Raw genomic sequence first — 24,743 nt, 5'->3', positions numbered from 1 at the left:
GACAATGCATGGAGCCCAGAAGAGGAAGAAACCACCTTCAGAGTGGAGAGAGGGCTAGATCAGGAGGGCTTTCTGGAGATGGGGGCATCTAGTTGTGGAGAGGTGGGTACAAGGGGGCCTGTGCACCCTTGGCCTCCCACAGGCTCACCAGGGCCTGCCAGGTGGTCTGAACACCTTCCGCCCAGGCTTGCTTTGAGGGAGGGAGGCCACCAGGTTTTATAAGCGTCAACGGTGTGACACTGGGCAGTGTTCCAGGCCCACAAAGGCTTCAACACATCATTGGGGTATTGATGTCCTGGTTCTGTATGAGAAAGGGTTCAGGGAGCTGTAGGAAGCTGCCCTTGGTCACTCAGGTAGGGATGGATGGTTCTGCCCTGAGCCCAGTTTCCCTGGTTCCCCAGCCAGTGCTCTGAATACCAGGCAGGCCCCTAGCACCTTGGGGAAGTGACTGCCTTGCTTGGTTTTGATGAGGGTGTTTGTGGACTAGTGGGTGAGACAGGGTTTAAAATCATAGACCCCTGTCTTTGGTGCAGCAAAGACATGGCGAGGACACGTCCATATGCTCCCCAAGCTGAAAGCCAGGTCTAGTGCAGGGGTAGCAGGTGACTCCCTGGAATTGTGCAATGTACAGCCTGCCCACCTGTGTGCATTACCTTGCTCCAGCACATAATGGGCAGAGCACCAGGACTGGGACCCAGTTCTGTCCCTCATGTCTGGCTGCTCAGGGCGGAGTCCCAGCTCTGCCCCAGAAGTCTCTGAAGCTCTTTGCACCTCAGTTTCTTCATCTGTGAAATGGATAACAGTGGGACCCTCCTCACTGGTCACTGGACAAACGAGATGATGGACTGAGTGTGCTTTGCATGGTGCCGGGCTCATAGAAGTTGATGTGAAGAAAGGATAGCAGGTGGACGAGTCTTACAGAAGTGGAGTTAGTGAGAGTGAGGGAGAGGGGTCGAGGAAGGGGAGGAGCTGGAAGGTGGTGTTTGTGGAGGTGCTGCCATGTGCTGGCCCTGCTGGAGGGAGTTTCATTGGCCCCGGTCAAGGCAGGGAGGGCTTCCTGTAAGAGGAGGGCCAGTGGCTGTCTTCCTTGCCTTCAGTGGCATGGAAGTGCCTGACCCATGGCACTGTGCACAAAGACCAGTCTTCTTGGTAAATCACAGGCAGGCTGGCGGCAGCACCTCCTCCTCCTCCCAGAGGCTGGCTGTGGCCCAGCTGGGTGTGGAGTTTCACAGCCAGAGGAGTCAGGCTGGCCCCACATTGAGCTCGGGTCTAGGTTGAGCTCTCCTGGGGCTGGACAGGTTGTCACATTTGCCAAGGGCCAGCAAGGAGCAGGGGAAGCGCCCAGGTCAGGGCTTGCGGGGCCTGGCTCTGCACCTTGGGCAGGTCCCATGACCTCTCTAAGCCTTGTTTCCTTGCCTGTAAAATGGACTCAGTTCCTGTCTTGCAGAATTGCTGCAAGAATTCAATGAGATCACAAACTTCGGAGCCCAGCCTGACGTCCCATGCCCAAATCAGGTCCCGCCTGCGAGGTGTGGCCTGTGGAGGGAGAGGCAGCGGGTTGCTCTGGGCCTGGGCTGCAGCCCTCGTCCCGCCTGTGTTCCACATGAACAGGTTTCTGGGCTTGAGGGTGGCAGACGACAGCATCCACCCCACGGGGAGCCACAGCTGGACCTGAGGCTTGTGGGGGCACGGTTCACTTGGGGACATGGCTCAGGGGGGCACAGTTCACTAGGGGACAGACAAGTTTTCCAGAGGAGGAAAAACAAAGGAAGCTGCCCTGGGAATTAATTAGACCCAGGAGGCAGCCCCTTTAGTGGTGGGCGGGGCTGGGGGCTGGGGGCTGTCGAGGAGGCCCCTGGAATGGCTCCTCTGTCTCTGAAGAGCATTCATTTGCTCCCTCATTCGCTTCCTTCCCACTGCTGCGGGCCAAGTCCAGCCCAGGCGCAGGGGTGCAGGCCACAGGCACACTCCCAAGGGACCAGATTTGGGAAGGGTACGAGGTGCTGTTGGGCCCAGAAGGAGAGGTGAATCACCGCGCTTGCAGAGTCAGGGTAGGCTCCTCAGAGGAGGCGCTGCTGGCCTGGGCTCTGAGAAATGACAGGAAGGGCATATTCCTGGAGGAGGGAACCACATGTGCAAAGGCACAGTGACACTTAGGAGCCTGCATGCACAGGAACCAGAGCCGAGGTCCACAGGGGACAGTGGCAGCACGTGAGGCTGCAGATGTCAATGGGACCAGGACACCCCAGGCCTTGAATGTCCTGCTAAGAGGTTGCCATCTGGTCTGTAGACCATGGTCACCGTTATGGACAGATGGGCACAGCCTGGGACCCATGGCTATCCACTCATGGCTCCTCCATCCCCAGCTCACAGCTGACCACTGGGTGGCAGAGGGGTCTGCTAATTGCAGAGGGCAATAAAAGAAGGGGTAGGGACCTTAGAGATGGAGGAACAGAACTGGGTGTCGGTCCCAGCTCTGCACATTATGTGCTAGAGGGACTGATGCATACAGTTGCGCAGGTTGTGCACTGCACAACTGCAGGGAAGCTGGCCACTCTGATATTTGTCAGTAAGGGCCTGGAGTTACGCAGTGTACAAACACAAGGTATCCCCACGGGGTATCTGGGCCTCAGTGTCGCCATCTGTTCCATGGCAGTTATGACTGTCCAGAGCCAGCACGTGGTCCTCTCTCAGGGTTGGCCACAGTCCCCCAGGACTCCTGGGAGTTCCATCAGGCAGGGCTGTTGGAGCTGGAGCCCTGGCACCCTACTTGTCTCCCCTGCCCTGCTGCGCCCCTTCCTCTCCTGGGAGGTGACACTGGACACCTAGCCTTGGGCCTTGATTGCTTTGCTCTGTGTCAGGGTCTTCCTGACTGAAACTTCCAGGGCTTTAGATTCCAGTTTATTGAGGAAAAAAAAAAAAAAAGGCTAACGGCTGAATCTGGTTGAGACTGACTGTTGACTTCAGAACTTTTGGCTCGGGGATGGGGTGGGGGTGGAGGTTGTCAAAAAACCCCAAATAAACAGAGTCTGCTTCCCAGCCGTGGGGCCCACGGTTTTCCTGTGGAAAGAGGCAGTGGGAACCGCGTCCTCCCTTCCCCCTGATTCATGGCTGATTCATCTGCGAGTTGGGAGGAGGAGCTGGGGCACGGGGACCCCTGCCCCCACCCCACCACCCACCGAGGTCCGCTTAAAGGGACAGGACCTGGTGGGGCCCTGCAGGGGTGCCCCAGGCTCTGGGGTCGCCTAGACCCTGAAATCCAGCAGACCTGGGCCAGCACCAGGCCTGCCCTTCCTCAGTGATTGATCTTTGCCTCTGAGCCTCAGTCTCCTGGGCCATAAAATGGGCCAGTGCTGCTGCTTTTGTGAGGCTGCTTGGAGACTTGGTTAATCAGCTGACCCACATTCTTTCTTCAGGGTGCTCTTTGCAGACCTACTGTGTGCTGGCTCAGAGAGCATCAAGAAGGGCCCCCTTGAACTTCTCTCCCTTCTCTCTGTCTTCCTCCCCTCCTCTCTCTGTCCCTCCTCCCCCTCCATCCCTTCCTTCTGAAATGTCTCAGCGGCTGTCTCACCCTGTGCTGGTTACCACTGGGGTGTGGAAGCGAACCAGATGGTCTCTGTCCCAAAGGAGCCTGGGGTGTGGGGTGGGCACGTGCGGGCTTCTCTTTGGAGACTCTGTGGGAAATGGGCCACCTCCCAGCCCAGCCCCACGGCCCTTCTGTCTCAGGCCTTGCTCTCCCTCCCTGTTTTATTTTCTCTTTGAAAAATGAAGAAAAGTCACTGTAACTTTACCCCAACCCCAAATAACCACGATGTAGTAGAATTTTGATGTTTCCTGCAAGGCTTTTACTTAAGGAATATTTTACAGAGGGTTTAAAAACAAATCATCCCCTATAAAATCGAGTGTCACCTATTTTAAGTGACCTCTGGGAGACCACACTGGGGAGAAAGTCCTTCCAGTGGAGGCAGCAGTGCTGTGCAGATCTTCAGGCTGCTGCGTCAGAGCTCAGGGGCCCAGCAGCCCAGGCGCTTGAGGGGGTCCAGGGGCTGGGCTCTGGCAAGCAGTGGGTGGACAGGTTGGGGCCCAGAGAGCTTTCCGGCCCTGGGTGTTGGAGTGTCTGTGTCCAGGATGGAGACACACAGGAAGGCAGCCTTTTCTAATCACCTGTGGGAGGAGAGGTGCTGCCATTCCTCCTTCTGCTGGGCCCAGGTCCCTGTCTGCCGTGGCTGCCTGCACAGGCAATGCGGGCTCAGCCTATGGCTTTCCATGTGCTGTGCCCCTGCCTGTGGGCTCTTCCAGGCCTGGGTCAGGGCACCTCTGCACTCACCCACCCCATGCCGGGCTCCTCTCTGCCTCATCCGTGGCGATGCTGTGCTGTCTCTGGTCGGTCACTGACTTGACCCTTGCCCCCAGCTGAACCACTGTGTCTCCAGCAGCTTTCACGGTTGGGCACACAAGAGGCACCCTGCACGCATGGCTTGAATAAGGCTGTGAGCAGCAGCCGATTCGGTCCAACTGGGGCTGCTGGGGGGCTGCCTGGAGGAGGCAGGATTAGGGCCGGGCCCAGGACCAACCAGAGCATCTTGTTAGGGAGAGTAGAGAGAGGTCGTGCAGGGGGAGATGTAGAGAGGTGGATGATGAGCAGAAACTGGAGTCAGCGGCCCGACAAAGGCCACACGGTGGGAGAGGTGATACGGTCCCAACTGGGGGCTGTACCCATGCCTTGGCGCTTCTCCTCAGGCGAGGCACATGGGCCGCCAGCCTCAGGCCCCAGGGCACACAGGGGAGCAGCAGACCGGCTGAGTCCTCCCTCCTGGAGGGAGGAGGGCCTGGGCCTGGGGGTTGCCCTGGGATCCCTCTGGGTCATGGAAATTGTTGGTCTGAGGGCATCTTGTGAGAGCTCCAAACCAGCTCCAAACCTCACCAGGGAAGCAGGCTTTGTGGCTGGTGTCCTTCATCTCTACTTGGGGGCTAGAAAATGAACTCAAGTTCCCAGGGGCAGGGAGGAGGAGCGGACAGGCCTGGGCTGCCCACTGGGGCCGCATGGCAGCTTCACCTCACCAAGGCAGCCGCCCGCTTTGTAGGTGTTGAGCAGGGCAGCGCATCTCTCATGGAAGCAAACGTGGGCAGAGAAAGCCCTGGGCCCACAGCAGGCCCTGCCCCTGGGGTGCTTGTTAATGTGACCTCTGAACCTGAGACCCCCGCTTTGCCGCAGTAGTTTGATCTATGAGGAGCCTCACAGTGGCCGGCGTCTCCCAGCCAGGCTCTAGCCACCCCAGACAGGCAGCCTTTGATTCAGGCTGACTGAAGTGGACGAGGGCTAGTGTGGTTGGAGCCTGCGGGCCGGTTGAGAGGCAGATATCAGAAGTCTGGGAGACCCAACAGCAGAGCTCGAGCCAACCCCCCTGGTCCCAGCTCAGGCTAAAGGGCTCTTCGGGGCCTTGGGGAGCCTCAGGGCAGAGGTGGGGCACCCAGGGAGAGGAGCCCTGCAGCCTGCGTTCAGATCCTGGTTCTCCCCTCCCAGCCGTGAGTTCTTGGGCAGGGGGGTTCTTCTTACAGAGCCTCAGTGTCCCCACCTTTAAAATGGAGGAAAAGTTTCCTTCCCCCGGCTGCCCCTGGAGAGTTGGGGGAATGAATTGGGATGTGCCTGGGGATTGTGTTTGCCCCGTGATGATTCCTGGAGCACGGACCGCGGCCCGGGCCCTGCCCCCACAGTGGCATCCACCATGGTACCTTCGTGCCTTTGGACGATCCAGAAAACCAGATTTTCCCTCGGTCCCCATGCTCGGCCACTTTTCAGAGATCAAGAGGAACGTGGGCTGCAAAGCTGACATTATGGACTGAGCCCTCTTTGCTCCCCATCGCCAAAGTGGCTGGGTGGGTGGGTAGCCCCCCGGGGCAGGGACTCGAAGTTTGCAGTCCTCCACACTCAGTTCCCACAGATGTGGTAGGAGGGCATATTCAGTCCCGTTTTTCAGATAAGGAGTTGAGGCCACACAGCTAGAAAGCAGCAAGGCCCAGCCGAACCCCTGGTGTGTGCAACCCCCAGCCCAGTTGCTCATTGCAGGGCCCGGGAGCCACGAGCGAGGCTGAGCAGCGTGGGTTCCAGATGGTGGGAAATGGAGAGATCCCGGCACAGGCCCGTGCAGGGAACTCCGAAGGCTGTGGGCCCCGTGCCACTGCATGCCTCAGGCCTGTGGTCCTGGCAGCCATAGCCCCCACTGCTGACGGCAGCAGGAATCTGAGCCCGGGAAGGGTCCAGGGAAGTTCGTGAACCATCTAGCAAGTCGGGCTGGGGTGTGGCCAAGTTAGACACAGATGTAGGGCCCTGTGGACTCAGAAATTGGCAGCTCTTTTGGCCCAGAGGGGCCACACTGTGTCCGGGCCTAGGTAGCTCAGAAGGGTCACCTGGGGGTCTTCCACTACACCCCCGCCTGGACACTGCTGTAGCCCCAGGGCTCGGAGGGATCGGCTGGAGCCCATGAGGAGAGGGCCAGTTCTCTCCTGTAAGGGTATTGCTGTAGCATGAGGGAACAGACAAGGCCCAGGGGGACTGACCCGAGATCTGGCCCCAGCCTCACTCCCATGTGGCCCAGGGCAATGTCCTAACCTCTCTCTGAGCCTCCTGGCCAGCCTGGCAGGGTCCAGTGAGGGGGAAGCCCAGCACATGGAAGCCTTTTTAACCGTTCTAGGGGTGAGCGAACCCCTTCCCAAATGCCTGGTGTCACTGCACTGCTGTGCGGTAGGGGGTCCCCAGCGGGCTCAGCGTGGGCTGAGGCTGGCTCTGAACCAGGACAGGGGTCTCAGGAAGAGCCTCCTCCTCCTGCCCGCCGGGCATAGGCCTCTGGGAGCTGGCAGCATCGGGGTCTCACTGACGCACCTGGCCCTTCTCGCCAGCGCAGGTCTCCACCAGCTGAGCAGCCCGCGCTACAAGTTTAACTTCATTGCCGATGTGGTGGAGAAGATCGCACCAGCCGTGGTCCACATAGAGCTCTTCCTGAGGTGGGTGAAGACCCCTCACCCCTCTCTGCCTCCCGGTGTCCCCTGGTACGCCCGCCAGCTGCTGGGGCCCAAACCAGGCTTGATTCTGCAGCCTGGGCCACAGAAACTGGAGTGGCCTGGGGTCAGGCTGACCTCAGTCACATCTCCTGGCTGCCTGTGTGCCCCTGGGGAAGGACATCCTCACTGAAGTGACTCCGCACCTGCTGGAGCTGTAGGCACCAAGAAGGTCACAGTTGTGGGTCTTTGTCCCTTCATGCTGCTGCCCATGCTATTGGATACCTGCAATGTGTTGGTTGTCCTGAGGAGCCGTGCAGTAAAGTAGACACAGGCAGAACCCAGTGGAGGAGACACCAGGAGACAGCAGGTGTGTGTGCAAGGAGCAGAGGCACGGCAGGCAGAGAGCAGGGCTCGGGGCAGTGGGAACCGGGGGCTCGGGAGGCCTCACAAGCTCAGCCTGGAGTGGGCACCCCAGGAGCTGGGCCAGTGGATGCAGGACAGTGGGGGCAGCTCAGCAAGCACCGAGGCCCGTGTGGGCGGAGCAGGGAGGAATGAGGGATGGGTGAGTGAACACACGAACCAGTGCACGGATGAGTGAGAGGAGGAATGAGTGAGTGAGGAAGTGGCAGAATGAATGAGTGAGGGAGGGAATGAGTGAGCGTACAATGGATGAGTAAAAGAATGAATGAATGAGTAGAGCTGGTCAGTAGGGAAGCAGGATGTCCCAGCCCCGTAGAGGAAGTGGTGTGTACCGTGTGGCCTCACCCTGAGCAAGACCTCTCCTTGCAGATGCACAGGCAAAGCCTCCTCCCCTTCTTCCCACAGGGCCTGCCCCGGTCCCTGCCATCATCCCCAACCTCTCCCACCTCCCCCATCACAGGGACCCTCTGAGCTGGTTTGGGAGAGCCCTGCCTTAGGAACCTCCTGCTGTGCAAACTGCCCAATGTCTGATCGCTCACACTGAATCCTGAGGGCTCGTCCCAGGTTGACTTACATCCCGTGGAAGCAGACTGAATGACTCTTCTGAGGTTTAGAGTGTTTCTCCCATCCACCTTTCCTGGCCCTTTGGCCCCTGGGTGTGCACAGAGGCGGCAAACAGCCTGATGAGGAGGCCCCGGAACCGAGCCTCGTTCTGTCCTGATAGGGATCAGACGGCGGGTCCAGGCGGACAAGGAGCCGGCAATGAGCAGTCACCAGAGGCTGCAGGCCAGGGCTCCAGGGACTTGCTTGTTTTCACGGCACTTTCCCTGAGGCCTCCAGCCACCCTGTGACGAGGCTCCACTGCCCTAGGCCCGGCCCTAGGGACTGAGCATCTGGTGGTTCATTGGGAGATCCCAGGAGTGATTCCTGCTCCAGCACCACCTCCCTGCTGGCTGGCTCGGCGCTTGTCTGGTCCAAGCCCCTGTCACTAGGCGTCACGGCCCCTCTGCCCTCCCCATCCCGGGCTCTCCAGCAGAGGCCGTGCTCTTTGAACGGGGGTGTGAGAGGGCGTGACGGGCACATAGCACCTCAGCGTCACATCCTCCACCCCTGCTGGGAGCTCCCTGGGCTGTGGGCTGTGTAGCCCATGTTTCTCAAAACAGCCCTGGAGGCACCACCCATGCAGGACCCACAGCCCCGGTTGCCACCCTGTCCAGAACCCCATGCTGATGGACCTCTCACTGCCCCTTTGACAGCACACTGACCCCTCACTGCCCTTCCCTCGGGCCCCGGGCCCTGAGACGTGTCATTGAGGAAATTATAACTGGATGCGCTAAGTGGCACGTTGCTGGCCTTGCAGGAGGTAGGGATGGGGGCATCATCTTTCTGGAAGGCCCCAGCCACCAGGCTCTGAACCAGCTAATTACTGACTCCAGCCCAGCTGGGAGGCCATTTCCACCCTCAGAGCCTCCAGTGGCTGATGCCCTGAGTGGGTGGATGAGACCCAGCAGACAAAATGAGACAGATGCTTGTCCGGCACAGGCCTCCCGGCTGTGACCCCTGACCTGAGGTCTGGGTGTGGGCAGGGAGGCTAGTGGGCAGCCGTGGGCATTTTCTGCAGGCCCCGCAGGTGCCTGGCCCTGGGAGGCACCTTGGGGCTTCTGCAGGCAAAACAGGTGCAGTTCCTACTCTGGGGCACACACGGAGTGGGTGTGGCAGAAGCTGGCTGCGGACGTGAGTGGACCGATGCTGGGGTCACCGTGCGAGGTGGCCGAGTGGCCAGATGCCCAGGCTGCCTGGGGCAGACCCCTGCTTTGCCCTTTGCCCGCCCACCTGACCTAGGCAAGTAGTTCAGCGTCTCGGGACTCAGTTTTCCCACCACGAACACCTGAGAGTTATAGGGACAACAGTAGTTTCTCGTGGCTGCCGTAACAAAGTACCACAGACTGCATGGCTTAAAATGACGGAGATGTTTGCCCCCATGGTTCTGGAGGCCGGAAGTCCTAATCAAGGTGTCAAGGTCCTAATCAAGCAGGGCTGCTTTCTTCTGGGGGATGTGGGGGGAGTGTCCCAGGCCCCTCTACTGGCTCTAGTGTTTTCCGCAGTCCTCGGTACGCCTCGGCCCTTAGACCCCTCTCTCTGCTCTCTGTCTCCATCATCTCGTGGCCTTCCCCTCTCTGAGTCTGGACTTCCCTCCCTTAAAGACACCACAGACACACTCTGATGTCACCGTAACTTCATGACACCTGCAAAGACCCTGTTTCCAAACAAAGTCACATTCACAGGTCTGTGGGGTTAGGACTTGGCCGTATCTCTTGGCAGGGACACAGCTCACCACAGCACCCCCCTTGCAGGGTGCCCATGAGCATTCAATGGCCTTTCTGCCTCAGAGGGAGCACAGGGTGGCATTCGCTGCCATCCCTGGTCCTGTGGGTCATAGCGAAGCTCCTGTACTTTGCAGAGACTGTCACCTCCCTGCACGTGCCGGACGCTCCCATCCCTCCATGCTTTGTCTCTTGCTGTCACCTGCCTGCATGTGCCAGACATTCCCATCCCTCCATGCTTTGTCCCTCGCACATTTTCCTTGCTCATCTCTACTAAGCAGCCTCAGGGAGTGAGTACCTGCTCTGGGCTGGGCCCCACGCTGGGGTCCCGAAGGTTCCCACCCTGGAGGAGGTCCCAGGCTGTGTCTGGCATTCAGCCTCCTCCCCTGCTGGATGTGGGGCTGTGGTTTCTACTCAGAGAGCTCGGGTGAGAACTGGGGATTGGTGCCCATCGGCGAACACCAATGCAGACCCAGGCCAGCTCCACTCCATTCACAGAGGGCAGGGCCCAGGCTGGCCTCATCTGTGCCTGTGCACCCCTGCCCTCGGGGTGTCTAGGGCTCGGGTCCTGCATCTGCCTGCTGCCAGCACTGCCACATTTGGGGCTTTAGGCAGCTAGCCTGGGGGTGGGGGTGGAGGGAGGTGGGAATAAGCCTTCCCAGCCCTCCCAGCACTCACCCTGTCGAGATGATCAGGAATCTGCCCCAGCCTCTGGGGAGCCTCCCTTCCTGGGTACCTGCTGCAGCCCTGGAGGATGCTGTGTGTGCAATGGGGCTTTTCCCCTAGGGCCAATTATTGTCCTGTTTGTTGAGAGGCATTTTAGAGCCCAGGCATCACCACTCGGCGGAGGAGGTGTTGTTGTCCCATTTCCCAAATGGGGAGACCAAGGCTCAGAGAGCTTCACTGACCTGCCCATGGTCAGGCAGATAATAAGTGGGGCCTGGACTTGGGATTAGCATCTTGGTCTGACTGGCTCCACGCTCCGTAGTCAGGATGGCGAGTGCAAGCTGGGAGTCATCTGACATGTTGCAGGCAGCCCGTCTCATCTCAGCAAATTGCAGCCAGAGGTGATCATCATCACTTCTTTATGGCTGTGAATGGGTGCAGGCGCCGGTGACTTGGCCAGGTCACAGGGCCAGGATTCAAATGGGAGCTTGAGGGACTCCAGACCTGTGTTCTGTCAGCCGCACACTGGCTCTGCTCCTCGCTGACCAGCCCCGCCACTGCGCCTGACTCCCCCGTGTCCTAGCCCCACCCTAAATGCCCACCTGTGTCTCCCTGGCTGCAGACACCCGCTGTTTGGCCGCAACGTGCCCCTGTCCAGCGGCTCTGGCTTCATCATGTCAGAGGCCGGCCTGATCATCACCAATGCCCACGTGGTGTCCAGCAACAGCGCTGCCCCAGGCAGGCAGCAGCTCAAGGTGCAGCTACAGAATGGGGACTCCTATGAGGCCACCATCAAAGACATCGACAAGAAGTCGGACATTGCCACCATCAAGATCCATCCCAAGGTGGGTGGGCGTGGGTGGAGGGGTGGAAGCCCCTGGGGCTGGGCATGGCGGCCTCTTCCCAGACGCCGGACCGCAGAGGCAAGCTAGCCCCACCTTCCATCGGCCAGGGGGAGGAAACTGGGCCCAGGGAGGACTGGCAGCTGGCCCAGGGTCACGGCTCGGAAAAGACCTGGAGCCCAGGTCTTTGGACCCCTTGCCCTGCGCTCCCCAAGCCGCTAGGTGCAGGGCAGAGCTAGGAAGCGTGTGGCCCACAGTGGGTGGGCTGTGGTCCCATATCACACCCCACGGAGGCTCTTCACTGTCCCACCTGGGCCCACTACTGGGGATGCACCTGCCCCATAAGATGGCGTCTGGGTGTGGGCGTGGAGGCCAGTGGGCTGCCGTGGGGAACACTTGGGACAGGGACCCCATCCCTCCACCTTCACGTCTGTACCTCCCACCAGCTGATCCAGAAGAGGACTGCACTGAGGCCCCCAGAAGCCTCTTGTTCCTCCACCGGCTGTTTCTGGAAGGCCTGCTCTCAGCCAGGCACTGACTGCACTCCTCTAATTCTCACCACAGGCCTGGGAGGAAAGGGCCTGTATGAGTCTGTTTTCACACTGCTCTAAAGAACTACCTGAGACTGGGTCATTTATGAAGAAAAGAGGGTTCGTTGACTCACAGTTCTGTAGGCTATACAGGAAGCATGACTGGGAGGCCTCAGGAGACTTACAATCATGACGGAAAGCAAAGGGGAAACAGGCACGTCTTCTCATGGCAGAGCCTGAGAGAGAGAGAGAGAGTGAAGGGGGACATGCCACACATTTTTAAACCATCAGATCTCGTGAGAACTCACTACCACGAGAACAGCATGGGGGAAGTCTGCCCCCATGATCCCATCACCTCAGGCCCCTCTCCCAACACGTGGGGATTACAATTTGACATGAGATTTGGGTGGAGACACAGAGCCAAACCATATCAGGGACCTCATTATCTTGGGATTTCAGATGGGGAAACTGAGGCTTGCAAGTTCGGTAACTCGCCCAAGATCACAACGCACTGGAGCAGGGCCGGTCCGCTCAGCTAGGACCCCAGCCTCCCTCCAGCTTGTTCTTGTCTTGCCCGATGCCATGCTTATGTGACCCTGGGGACCACAGTCGAGTTACCTGTGGCTCCCCATGACGCAAGGTCACTGAGTCCCATGTCTCACACCAGCGTTGGACCCGGAGCTTCCCTCGGGCTGGGAAGTTCACCTTGGCTGGTTTGAATTTGGCTTCCTCTCTTTCTGAATGAACGTTTACAGCATTTGTGATGAAGTCTTTTGCAAGGGGGTTTCCTCTTGGCCCATCAAGGCAGAGGAGATTTAATGGTTCCAAGGAGTTCCCCTAATGGGGACCCTTTCCTGCTTTTCAGCCCTTTCACGGTCGCGATTGAGTCTGGGGGCATCACCTCCATTTTAAAGACAAGGAAACCCACTGAGGGGTGTGCTCATGGACAGGAGTTGGCAAATTTTCTTTTCTTTTTTTTGAAACGGGGTTTCGCCCTTGTTGCCCAGGCTGGAGTGCAATGGCATGATCTCGTCTCACCACAACCTCTGCCTCCCAGGGTTCAAGCGATTCTCCTGCCTCAGCCTCCCGAGTAGCTGGGATCACAGGCATGTGCTACCACCACACCGGCCAATTTTTTTGTATTTTTAGTAGAGACGGGGTTTCTCCATGTTGGTCAGGCTGGTCTTGAACTCCCAACCACAGGTGATCCACCCGCCTTGGCCTCCCAACGTGCTGGGATTACAGGCATGAGCCACCATGCCCAGCCTTTTTTTTTTTTTTTTTTTTTTTTTGAGACGGGTTCTTGCTCTGTCGCCCAGGCTAGAGTGCAGTAGCAGGATCTCGGCTCACTGCAACATCCACCTCCCAGGTTCAAGTAATTCCCCTGTCTCAGTCTCCCGAGTAGCTGTGACTACAGGTGCATGCCACCACCCTCAGCTAATTTTTGTATTTTTAGTAGAGATGGGTTTCACCATGTTGGCGAGGCTGGTCTTGAACTCCTGACCTCAGGTGATCCCCCGCCTTGGCCTCCCAAAGTGCTAGGATTACAGGAATGAGCCACTGCACCCAGCCCCCAAGTTTTTTCTTCCTTCCTTCTTTCCTTACTTCCTTCCTTCCTTCCTTCTTTCCTTCCTTCCTTCCTTCTTCTCTCCCTCACTCCTCCCTGCCTCTCTCTCTCTCTCTCTCTCTTTTTTTTCAGGGTCTCGCTCTGTTGCCTAGGCTGGAGTGCGGTGGCACAATCACAGCTCACTGCAGCCTCAAACTCCTGGGCTCAAGGGATCTTCCCACCTTGGCCTTCCGAATAGCTGGGACTACAGGCACGCACCACCACATCTGGCTATTTTTTAAATTTTTGGTAGAGACAGGGTCTCGCGTTATTGCCCAGGCTGTCTAGAACTCCTGGGCTCAAGCAATCCTCCTGCCTTGGCCTCCCAAAGTGTTGGGATTACAGGCGTGAGCCATGGTGCCCAGCCAACAAATTTTCCATGAAGCCAAATGGTAAATGTTTTATCTTTGCAAGCCCTGTGGTCTCTGTCACAACCACGCATCTCTGCTGTGGCAAGAATGCAGCCTTAGGCTGCACAGGTGGGTGTGGCTGTGTTCCAGTAAAGCTTGATTCACAAAACAGGCAACGGGCGGTGTTTGGGCCTTGGGCCAGTTTGCAACCCCTTCTCAAGGACCCCTGTGGGAAGAGGAAAGCGAGACTAGGGGCAGGTCTGTCTCTCCCCTTCCGGCGGCTGTGGCAGAATGCTGGCAGGACTGGTGGGGTGGTGTCCAGGTGGGCCTGAGCAGGATGCCCCACCAGCCACCTGTGGCAAATGGGTGCCAGCAGAGCTAGTGTGATTCATGTCCTGCAGGGCCTGGTCAGCACCTATGGCCATGACCTGAGGTGGGAAACGCCCTCCTAGCCCCTAGGCGTTAAATCGAGCCATGGGGAAGGCTCCTGACCTTCACCTGTGCGCCCTCCTTGGGTGCAGGGAGGGTGGGCTGACCCTCCCCAGCTCACAGCCTCACCTGTGCACCCTCTTTGGGTGCAGAGAGGATGGACTGACTCTCCCCAGCTCATGGCCTCACCTGTGCAACCTGCTTGGGTGCAGGGAGGATGGGCTGACCCTCCCCAGCTCACGGCCTCACCTGTGCACCCTCTTTGGGTGCAGAGAGGATGGACTGACCCTCCCCAGCTCATGGCCTCACCTGTGCACCCTCTTTGGGTGCAGAGAGGATGAACTGACCCTCCCCAGCTCACGGCCTCACCTGTGCAACCTGCTTGGGTGCGGGGAGGATGGACTGACCCTCCCCAGCTCACGGCCTCACCTGTGCACCCTCTTTGGGTGCAGAGAGGATGGACTGACCCTCCCCAGCTCACGGCCTCACCTGTGCAACCTGCTTGGGTGCAGGGAGGATGGGCTGACCCTCCCCAGCTCACGGCCTCACCTGTGCACCCTCTTTGGGTGCAGAGAGGATGGACTGACCCTCCCCAGCTCACGGCCTCACCTGTGCAACCTGCTTGGGTGCAGGGAGGATGGGCTGACCCTCCCCAGCTCACGGCCTCACCTGTGCACCCTCTTTGGGTGCAGAGAGGATGGACTGACCCTCCCCAGCTCACGGCCTCACCTGTGCAACCTGCTTGGGTGCAGGGAGGATGGGCTGACCCTCCCCAGCTCACGGCCTCACCTGTGCACCCTGTTTGGGTGCAGAGGGGATGGACTGACCCTCCCCAGCTCACGGCCTCACCTGTGCACCCTCTTTGGGTGCAGAGAGGATGGACTTACCCTCCCCAGCTCACGGCCTCACCTGTGCACTCTGCTTGGGTGCAGGGAGGATGGGCTGACCCTCCCCAGCTCACAGCCTCCCAAAGATTTCAGACGTTGTTATTTCTGCCTCTTCGGCCGGTCAGCAATGGAAAATGTCATCTCTCCGGGTCCTCGCCTTCCAATGTGCAGGCCTGGTTCCACCACCTGGGATTCTCTCTGCCATTGACTGAAGCTTCTTGAGCACAGAGAATAGAGGAGCAGCCTGAGCCCTTCCCACACCAGCACCCGCCCACCAAGGGCTCCCGTAGTCCTGTGTGGGGCTCCACATCGCCCCCATTATTGACAGCTTTCTCCTCGTATTGAAAGCTGCAAGGAGAAACTTTCTTATTTGACATGATGGTGTATAGTAAAAGGAAAGAGGACTGAAACGATGAGAAGGACCAGTGGCCTGGTGGAGGGGAGCCGTCCAGAGGGTCAGAGGCATGGGATCCTGCCCCACTGATCTCCTGAGTTGGGGTGAGGCTCGTGGGACCTGACCGATCGCAGACCCACGGGAAGCTACAGGGTAGTGTAGCAAGGTCCCAGGAGACTTTCCGCCAGCCTCCCTCAACGGTGACATCTTAGGTAACGGGTGCAAAACCAGAACCAGGAAGTTGATGTGGGTACAAGCACAGAACTGCCTTCCCCCATTTATCAAGTGTGTGTGTGCGCTTCGGCACCTTCTAACAAGCATCCAGGATTACCTTCTCAGAGTGTGCACCACGCAGCTTCTGGAACACAGAGCCCGGCTGCTCTCCCTGCTCCCAGGCTAGTTGCAGAGTCAGATAATCAGACAGACAGGCTCCGCTGGCCCCGCACAAAAGCAGAAGAGGAGTGTGCAGGTGTCTCAGTGTGCATGGCGGGGGGCAGAGCTCGGCTAGTGGCTTCATTTCTCCAGGCCTGAGTCCCCCGTGTGTCTCTATTGGGAGATGAGATGGAACTGCATCAAGGATGTCAGAGTCCTTAGCTGGGTTCCAGGGGCCTGCAGATCTCTCTCCATCAAATGCATCAGTTTGTGTGTGGTGCATATGGTGTAGTAGTTTTTACCAGGTGTCTGCAGCTTTTACCAGAGTTTTAGAGGACATGTGACCATCAGATCATTGGGCTCAACGACCTTGGAGGCTGTGCTCAGCTGCACCCTCTGTGCACCACCCATGATGAGCACCCATGCCTGCCCTGGGGGAACCTTTGGTCCCTGGCACAGCTGAGCCTCTGTTCCGTGTACTCCAGCCCTGGGTCTCAACACAGGACTGCCCTGGTCTTGGTCTGCACTGGTGACCTGCCTGAGCCTTCACAGTCCTAGTGGCTTTGCACAGATGTGCATGCCTTCCCTGGGAGCTCCCTGCCAGGATCTGACTCCAGTCCCCTCTGAAGGCAGACGGCTAAGCCTCCCTCTCTATGTCTCCTCTTTCTCTCTCCTAGAAAAAGCTCCCTGTGTTGTTGCTGGGTCACTCGGCCGACCTGCGGCCTGGGGAGTTTGTGGTGGCCATCGGCAGTCCCTTTGCCCTGCAGAACACAGTGACAACGGGCATCGTCAGCACTGCCCAGCGGGAGGGCAGGGAGCTGGGCCTCCGGGACTCCGACATGGACTATATCCAGACGGACGCCATCATCAACGTGAGTCCCAGGGACAGGAGGCCGGGGCAGCTGCCATCTGTGCCGAAGACCTCAACCTCGAGGTAGTCTCTGACTCGGCTTGCCCCCGTCCCCAGAGCCACTGTGGCACTCGACACATCTACTTGCTAGAAAGTTCTCTCTTTACGTTCGGTGGAGCCCTAACCCAGTGACTTCCACCCCAGGGTGCCAGGCACGCTGGGAGTCAGAGGCTGCTGTCCTCGCTCGGGCAGCCTTTCAGAGAAACAGAGGCACGGCCACAGCCCGGAAACACCTTTGCCCAGCTTACACACCCTGGCCAACATTGCTTTTCATTATTATTGTGATTATGTTGGTGGCACATTTAGCATTCACAAAGCACTTCACCCAGATGCCCCAGATCATGTCCATCCAGCTTTGCCGCAGCTCAGGTGCTTGGCTGGAATCCGAGTCTTTGTAGAGGGCCCCCCAGGCCAGCAGGATGGGAAGTAACACTCCCATTCTCCTTGCACCAGGCGGTGCTGCCTGGCCTCGAGGGTGTAGTTGCTGAAGCGTATGGTTTGTGCAGAGAACAGTAACAGTCAGACCTCGGTCATCAGGCAGCCATCCACATGGCCTTTGTGGGCCTCGGCCTTCTTATCTGTGAAATGGGGGCAGCACTGAGGCCTTCCGATGCTGCTGAGGATGAGACCTGCTTATGCTTCTCTGCGCTGGTTAGAGGTGGATCTGGAAGAAGGGGCTCCAGGAAACCTCAGGCGGGATCAGGCACAGCTAATGCTGTTTCCTCCCCTTGCAGTACGGGAACTCCGGGGGACCACTGGTGAACTTGGTAAGTGTCCCCTAGAGCCAAAATCTCTCAGGTTTCTGGGGCTCTTCTCATATGGGGGCGCTCAGCCTTGAGGCGGGACAGGCACCACAATATGGTCCCAGGACATTTACACCAACAGTCAGGAGTGCAGCTGGGCCGGAGGCCTGGAAGGAGGAAAGACCAAGGCTGCCCCAGGCGCCTCAGGGATGCTAGTGGCCACCAGGAATGAGGACTCACCCACGAGCAGCAGCTCAGTCCAGGGCCGTGTGCCTGTCAGGGGAGCTGGTGTGGGGCTGCTCACCCCAGCCCTCTGTGCCCTGGGTGTACACACAGGATGACCTCATTCTCCCCATCCCAGTTGTGTCTTGAGCCTCAAAGTCAAGCTCAGCCTCATCCCGGGTGAGATTTTTCCAGAATAAACCAGGAAGCTCAGTTCAGAGCTCCTAGGCCCTGAAGGATCAGACAGTCCCACCCCTGAAGCTCCTGTCTGTGGTGGGGGAGGTGTCCAGATGTGAACAAACCCCAGCACCATGTGAGCCACATGAGATGGCTCTGGAGGGACGCTGGGCAGGAAGGCCTGGCAGCTGATGTGAAATCAGGGAGGGCTTCCTGGAGGTGAGAGCATTATACAACGGCCGTTGAGACTGAGGAGGACTGGGTACAGGAGGAAGAAATCCCAGGGAGAAGGCACAACATGAGCATTGCGGGAGGCTCTCAGAGGCTTAGGGAGGGGGAGATCAGACAAGGGGACAATGAAAGGGGCTGGTGGCCCATGTCCTGCTGCCTCAGGCCCTGTGTGCCCAAGATGTCTCCCAGGCTTTCGGCAGGGCTGAGGGCATGCCCTGGTTTCAAGGAAGCTCGTGTGTGTGGTTTAGGCTTTAGGCTGGAGGCCAGAAAGCCAGGCCCAGGAGGCTGCTCCGTGTGGTCCAGGCAGTAGAGATGGGCACAGAGGGCCGAGGGTGGACACAGAACTCAATCTACTGGATCTCACACTCGGATGCTCTTCCTGCCTCCTGAGCTTCCAGGGACCAGGAGGACAAAGGGTGCCTTGACGCAAAGCTCTGCTCCAGGCCCCAGACAGTTCCCTGGTGAGCTGGCCAGGCCCCGACAGGGAGGGCAGGGCTAGGGGTATATACCAGGCTGTGGGGTGGGGCTCCTTTCCAGGAGTGTGCCTGAGTGTGAGGTCCCCAGGGGTCAGGTCAGATCCTGCCCAAGTGGCACCAGCCTCATGGGGGACAGGGCAGGTTTGGAGGGGCTCCAAAGAGAGGGATGGGGGGTCAAGGAGCTCCCCTGGCCCCACCTGCCAGCCCCCCACTTCTGGAAGGAAGGGATAGACAGGGTCTCTGTCCCCGACAGGCCTTACCATGTTCCTCCCTCTCTCGGTCCCTCCAAACGTGGCTTGGCAGTGTCCTTGGCCCAGTGGCCATGCTTCTTAGAGGCAGAGTGGCCAGAGCCTGGGGGCAGGCCTGAGCTGCAAGCTTCCCTGGAAATACTCTCCAGGGATGGGGAAGGGGGATCTCCAGGATTTGGAGAGGTAGGGTCACTGACTCAGTTGTGATCCTGAGAGTGACCTTTTCAGGGGAGTTGGGGGCTGTAGGGGGATTGACAGCCGGAGTCAGCCTCTAGAAACAGAGCTGTGGACACAGTGCTTTGTGGGCAGGGGTTTGCCTGGGTTCCCCCAACTGATGCCTGCTCTTACCTCCCTGCCCAGGATGGCGAGGTCATTGGCATCAACACGCTCAAGGTCACGGCTGGCATCTCCTTTGCCATCCCCTCGGACCGCATCACACGGTTCCTCACAGAGTTCCAAGACAAGCAGACCAAAGGTAAAGAGCTCACCTGGAGGGGGCCAGAAGCAGGGGGTACTCTCCCAGGGCTACAGCCACTTAACATCCCAGCCCTGGGACCAAGATCTACCGGAGGTGCTGGGTGAACCTTGCTCACTACTGGACAGGTCCTGTCTGCCCACCCCAAAGCTGTGAGACCCCCAGGACAGCTTATCCTCAGCCTTTTTCAGGATCTTCCCCCTGCCTATCATCAATTCATGGTCAGCTTCACCCCCTGCCCCTCCAAGGCTGTCTCCTTTTGGCTGGGGATCTCCGAGCTCAGCTCCCACCACCAGCTTCCTGGACTCCCTGGGCTCCTTTCATTTGGGCTGCTCCTTATTTGTCAGGTGTTTCTTTCCTTCTGCCCATCCATCCATCCACCTACCCACCTATCCACCCATCCACTCACCCATCCATTCATCCATCCATCCGTCCATCCGTCCATCCATCCATCCATCCGTCCATCCATCCATCCATCCATCCACCCACCCACCTATCCACCCATCCATTCACCCATCCATCCATCCGTCCATCCATCCATCCATCCATCCATCCATCCGTCCATCCATCCATTCACCCACCTGTCCATCTATCTATCCATTCACCCATCCATTCACTCAACCATCTGTCCATCCATCCACCCACCCACCCATCCATCCACCTATCCACCTATCCACCCATCCATTCACCCATCCATCCATCCATCCATCCGTCCATCCATCCATCCGTCCATCCATCCACCCACCTATCCACCCATCCGTTCACCCATCCATCCATCCATCCATCCATCCATCCATCTATCCATCCATCCATCCATTCACCCACCCGTCCATCTATCTATCCATTCACCCATCCATTCACTCATCCATCTGTCCATCCATCCACCCACCCACCCATCCATCCATCCACTCACCCACCCATCCACCCACACACCCATCCATCCATCCATCCATCCATCCATCCATTCATCCATCCATCCACCCACCCATCTATCCCCCCACCCATCCATCCATCTATCCATTCGCCCACCCACCCATCCATCCAATCATCCATTCACCCATCCATCCAATCATCCATTCATCCACCCACTCATCCACACATCCACCCACCTACCCACCCATCCATCCATCCATTCACCATCCATCCACCCACACCTTTCTACCCATCTACCCATCCATCCACCCACCCATTCATCCACCCATCTTTCCATCCACCCATTTACCATCCATCCATCCATCCATCCATCCATCCATCCATCCATCCATCCACCCATTCACTTATCCATCCATCCACCCATCTATCCATCCATCCATCCACCCAGCCATTCACCCATTCATCTATCGACCTAGCCATCCTCCATTCACCCATCTAACCACCCACCCACCCACCCAGCCAGCCATTCATCCATTCATCCATCCATCCACTTATCCACCCATCCACCCACCCATCCATCTATCTATCCATTCACCCATCCATTCACTCATTCATCCATCCATCCGCCCACCCAGCCACCCATCCATCCACCCACCCACCCATCCACCCACACACCCATCCATCCACACACCCATCCATCCACCCACCCACCCATCCACCCACACACCCATCCATCCACTCACCCATCCATCCACCCACCTATCCATCCATCCATCCATCCATCCAATCATCCATTCATCCACCCACTCATCCATCCATCCATCCACCATCCATCCACCCATACCTTTCCACCCATCTACCCATCCATCCACCCACCTATCTTTCCATCCACCCATTTACCATCCATCCATCCATCCATCCATCCACCCATCTATCCATCCACCCATCCACCCAGCCATTCACCCATTCATCTATCCACCTATCCATCATCCATCCACCCATCTATCCACCCACTCACCCACCCACCCAGCCATTCATCCATTCTTCCATCCATCCACCTATCCATCATCCATCCATCCTATATCCATCCATCCACCCAACCACTCATTTATCCTTCCAACCACCAATTCTTCCATCCATCATCCATTCATCCACCCATCCATCCATCCACCATCCATCCGTTTACCCATCCATCCATCCATCTACTCATCCATTCATCCACTCATCCACCCACCTATCCACCCATTCATCCACCTGGCCACCATTTCTTCCTTCCTTTATTTTTTCCTTCACTCCTTCCTTCCACCCATCCATCCATCCACCCACTCATTCACCTGTCTACCTATCCACCCATCCATCCATCCATCCATCCATCCATCCATCTACCCACCTGTCCCTCTATCCGTATCCATCTATTCTTCCATCCATCTATCCACGCCTGAGTACTCCTTCTTCCAGCCTGTGGCCCATGCAGATCACACGGTATCCTCTATGCCAGGGGAGCAAAGTCCAATACCCTGTCTTTGGAAGTCACTCTCCTCTAAGCACCCATTTCCTCGCCCCCATTTCCTCACCCCATCCAAAAGAGATGCCCAGCCCACCCTGCCCACTCCTAGATTGCCATGAGCACCCATCTGGGAGAGGTCTCGCCAGGGCACTAGGCAACTCTCCCAAGTGAGAACACGCCCATTGCCTCCTTAAGTGGGCAGTCGCAGTCACAGTCACCTTCCAGAGTAAGGCCATGCTTCTGATCGCAGGGCCTTTCCTGGGGGCCTCTGCCTCCCCACCTTCTCTTCAGCCCTAGTGAGCTTCTCCCTCCTGCCATTGTGTCTCCTGTGCCCACCTCCTGGCCAATGCCCAGGCCTGACTCAGCAACTCACACTTCCATGTTGCTTTGCTGTCTCCTCCCAGCCCCCTCACTGGCAGTTCATTGAGAGCAGGGGGCTTCCTCATGTTTGCCCCCTCCTCCATGACCCCATCAGCCAAGCACATGGACCCCAGTGCAGCCAAGGCCGGTGCCATGAGGGCTGGTCACATGAAGAGCTGCTGTTGAGGATGCCGCCATTGTTCTTCTGTGTCCGTTATGGGAAGACAATCTGGAGCCAGGCAGAGCCTGTCTTTCCCAAAGAAGCTGAAGTCGTCTTCTCTTGAACAGTGGGGACCATCTAATCTCTTGAGCCCTTTTCCTGTTGGCTTCTACGAAGCTCAGAACTAGATTCAGGGGTGCACCCAGACCTGTCCTAGCGTGCTCCTTTTCCTAATGACCGAGTCTTTCCTGTTGAATTATCCCATTCTCCATGGGTACCTTTGACTTCGGCCTCCTTACTGGAAATTAGCGGAGCTGCTCTTTGCACACACTGAGCTGTGAGGTGACTTTCCTTGGAAGTGGATGATAGTGTCCTCTTCCCTTCTTGCCTCTCTCTTTCTCCTGAGACAGGATCCCCCCGGGGCCTGGGTTTGCTCCTTTGTTGTACAGGGGCTGTCCCAGTTAGTGCTGACCTCATCCCAGACCCCCTGGGAAATATCCCCTGTCCTCAGAGCTGTGTCCCCTCCCCAAGGACAGCGCAGACGAACTGAGGAGCCTGATAAACCTTAGCTGCATGGCACACTTGCAATTTTAAAATCCTTCTGAAGTTGACTGGTGTTTGTACTTGCTTTTCTTTTTTATTTAATAAAATCCAATGATCCAAACCCAGTTAATCTAAAGTTCTTTGAAATGAACCATCTTTTTATTAAATCAAGGAGATGTTAAATGCATTTATTCTTCTCGTCTGGAGGTGGGGTGCAGAGGCCTCTGAGGGGCTTTCAGGGTAAAGAGTGGCCACCATGCATGTTGGGGGAGTCCCAGGTGGGCTTGGGGTCCAGCCAGCCTTAGGACCAGAGCGTAGCCCCACATGGGGTGGTGTGGGGTGTTCGATTCATGGAGTGGGGCCGTTTGTGGGCATCTGCCCCTCTGTGGACTGTGGGGGACAGTGCAGTTCATAGGTGGGAGACCTCTGGCCTGGGGGGTAAACCCCTCGTTTATCCTGTGACCCACAAGCCAAGGGAGAGCTGTAGGGAAGGGAGGGGACAGGGACAAGGGCATGCGCTTTCCCTGGTCTCAGACATCACAGAGTTCCCAGATCTCTGACATCACAGGATTCCCCGATCTCAGAGGCCGCAGGGTTCCTCAGTCTCAGAAGTCACAGGGTCCCCTAGTCTCAAAAACCAAAAGTTTCCCTGGTCTCAGAGTTCACAGGGTTCCCCAGCCTCAGAGGTCACAGGGTCCCTTGGTCTCAGAAGCCAAAAGGTTCCCTGGTCTCAGAAGCCATAAGGTCCCCTGGTCTCAGAAGCCATAAGGTCCCCTGGTCTCAGGCCCCTGTGCTGGGTAGAGTCCTGGGTCTCAGGCCCCTGTGCTGGGTAGAGTCCTGGGTCCTTCCCAATAGTGGAAAAGGCTGGGGAAGGCAGCCCAGCCACCTGGCAGGAGCAGGGCCGGGAGCAGGACGGGCAGGGAGCCTGGTGGCCCCATACTTGGTGTGTGTCCTGCTCACCTCTCAAGTTCAAGGAGAAGAGGCTTCAGAGTCCCCTATCCTGAGCACAGTGAGTCACGCTTTCCCCAGCTCTGGTCCAGGGGCATTACCAGGCCTCTGCTTTCCCACCTGCACAGTGGGTCTAAGTCAGAGGGGACCACAGCCATTGTTCAAGTGCCGACTCTGTGTCTTGGACTCCTGTGAGCCAGAGGTCCTGCCCGCCCGCTTTCCTTCTAGCAGGGAGAGGGGCCACAAAAACGCCCCCAGATGCCACAGATCAGAGTGAGGGGTGCTGGGAGGAGGCTGGGGCAGGGCTGGGGCCTCGAGGGTGAGGGCTGCATGACAGGGCAGGAGACCTCTCTGAGGAGGTGACCCACCTCCAGCAGAGACTGTGGGAAGGGAGCGGGACAGGCTCTGGAGATTGCAGGGGACTCCCAGGCAGTGGGAGCGGGAAGGGCCGATGTCCCAGGTGGGCTGTGCAGGTCCTGTCGAGGATCCCATCCCCTGGATTTAGAAGCCACCTAGAGAGTGATCCCCCGGATTTACGCCTCCAGCCTGGCCCCTCCCACTCCAGGCTCAGACGCGCAGCTGCTTGTGGGACGGAACCACCAATGTCCACGGGCAGTTCCCACTCAGAGCACCTGTCAAGACCCCCCTGCTCCTGCAGCCCCACCTGCCGTCCCCACTCAGTTATGTCAGCCTTGTCCCTCTGTCCCTCTGGACTTCCCACATGCTTCATCCACTGTCAGCGAGTCCATTGGCCCAGCCTTCAGGACGCATCCACCCCGGGCCTTGTCGCTGCTCCGCCTCCACCTCCACCTCCGGGTCCAGCGCTGGGGCACTTGCTGCCCTGGACCATTACCTCTCTGGGCTCTTCTGGATGCTGCCCCGTCCCCCACAGACCCTCCCACAGCCAGAGAGGCCCTTTCAAAACTAACGGCAGATCACGTCTGGTGATTCAAGGTCAAATCCAAAGCCCTCCAGGGCCCACTGGACCCATGGGTCAGGCCTCCCAGCCAGCTCTGACTCCATCTCCCACGTGGCTTATTCATCAGCTGTT

The 24,743-nt window shown here is 58.0% G+C and overlaps 1 protein-coding gene across 2 annotated transcripts in view; it reads left to right on the top strand.

Annotated features, from left to right (window-relative positions):
• Positions 1-24,743, top strand: part of HTRA3 (HtrA serine peptidase 3) — a 39,635-nt gene that overhangs the window by 5,802 nt on the left and 9,090 nt on the right. Inside the window, exons 2-7 of one of the 2 annotated variants that reach the window (XM_024246527.3) lie at positions 6,903-7,002; positions 11,032-11,254; positions 16,497-16,691; positions 17,464-17,496; positions 19,187-19,301; positions 22,086-22,878. In XM_024246527.3, the coding sequence (XP_024102295.1) occupies positions 6,903-7,002; positions 11,032-11,254; positions 16,497-16,691; positions 17,464-17,496; positions 19,187-19,301; positions 22,086-22,108 (689 nt within the window). In that variant the 3' untranslated portion in view covers positions 22,109-22,878. Of the gene's footprint in view, positions 1-6,902; positions 7,003-11,031; positions 11,255-16,496; positions 16,692-17,463; positions 17,497-19,186; positions 19,302-22,085; positions 22,879-24,743 lie in introns of those variants that run through there. The other variant, XM_024246526.3, reaches the window with a different exon arrangement.

The sequence above is a fragment of the Pongo abelii genome, chromosome 3 (genome assembly GCF_028885655.2).
Source record: "Pongo abelii isolate AG06213 chromosome 3, NHGRI_mPonAbe1-v2.0_pri, whole genome shotgun sequence".
Lineage (NCBI taxonomy): Eukaryota > Metazoa > Chordata > Mammalia > Primates > Hominidae > Pongo > Pongo abelii.
The sequence above is the reverse complement of the archived record's forward strand: the minus strand, read 5'-3'. Positions and strand labels throughout refer to the sequence as shown.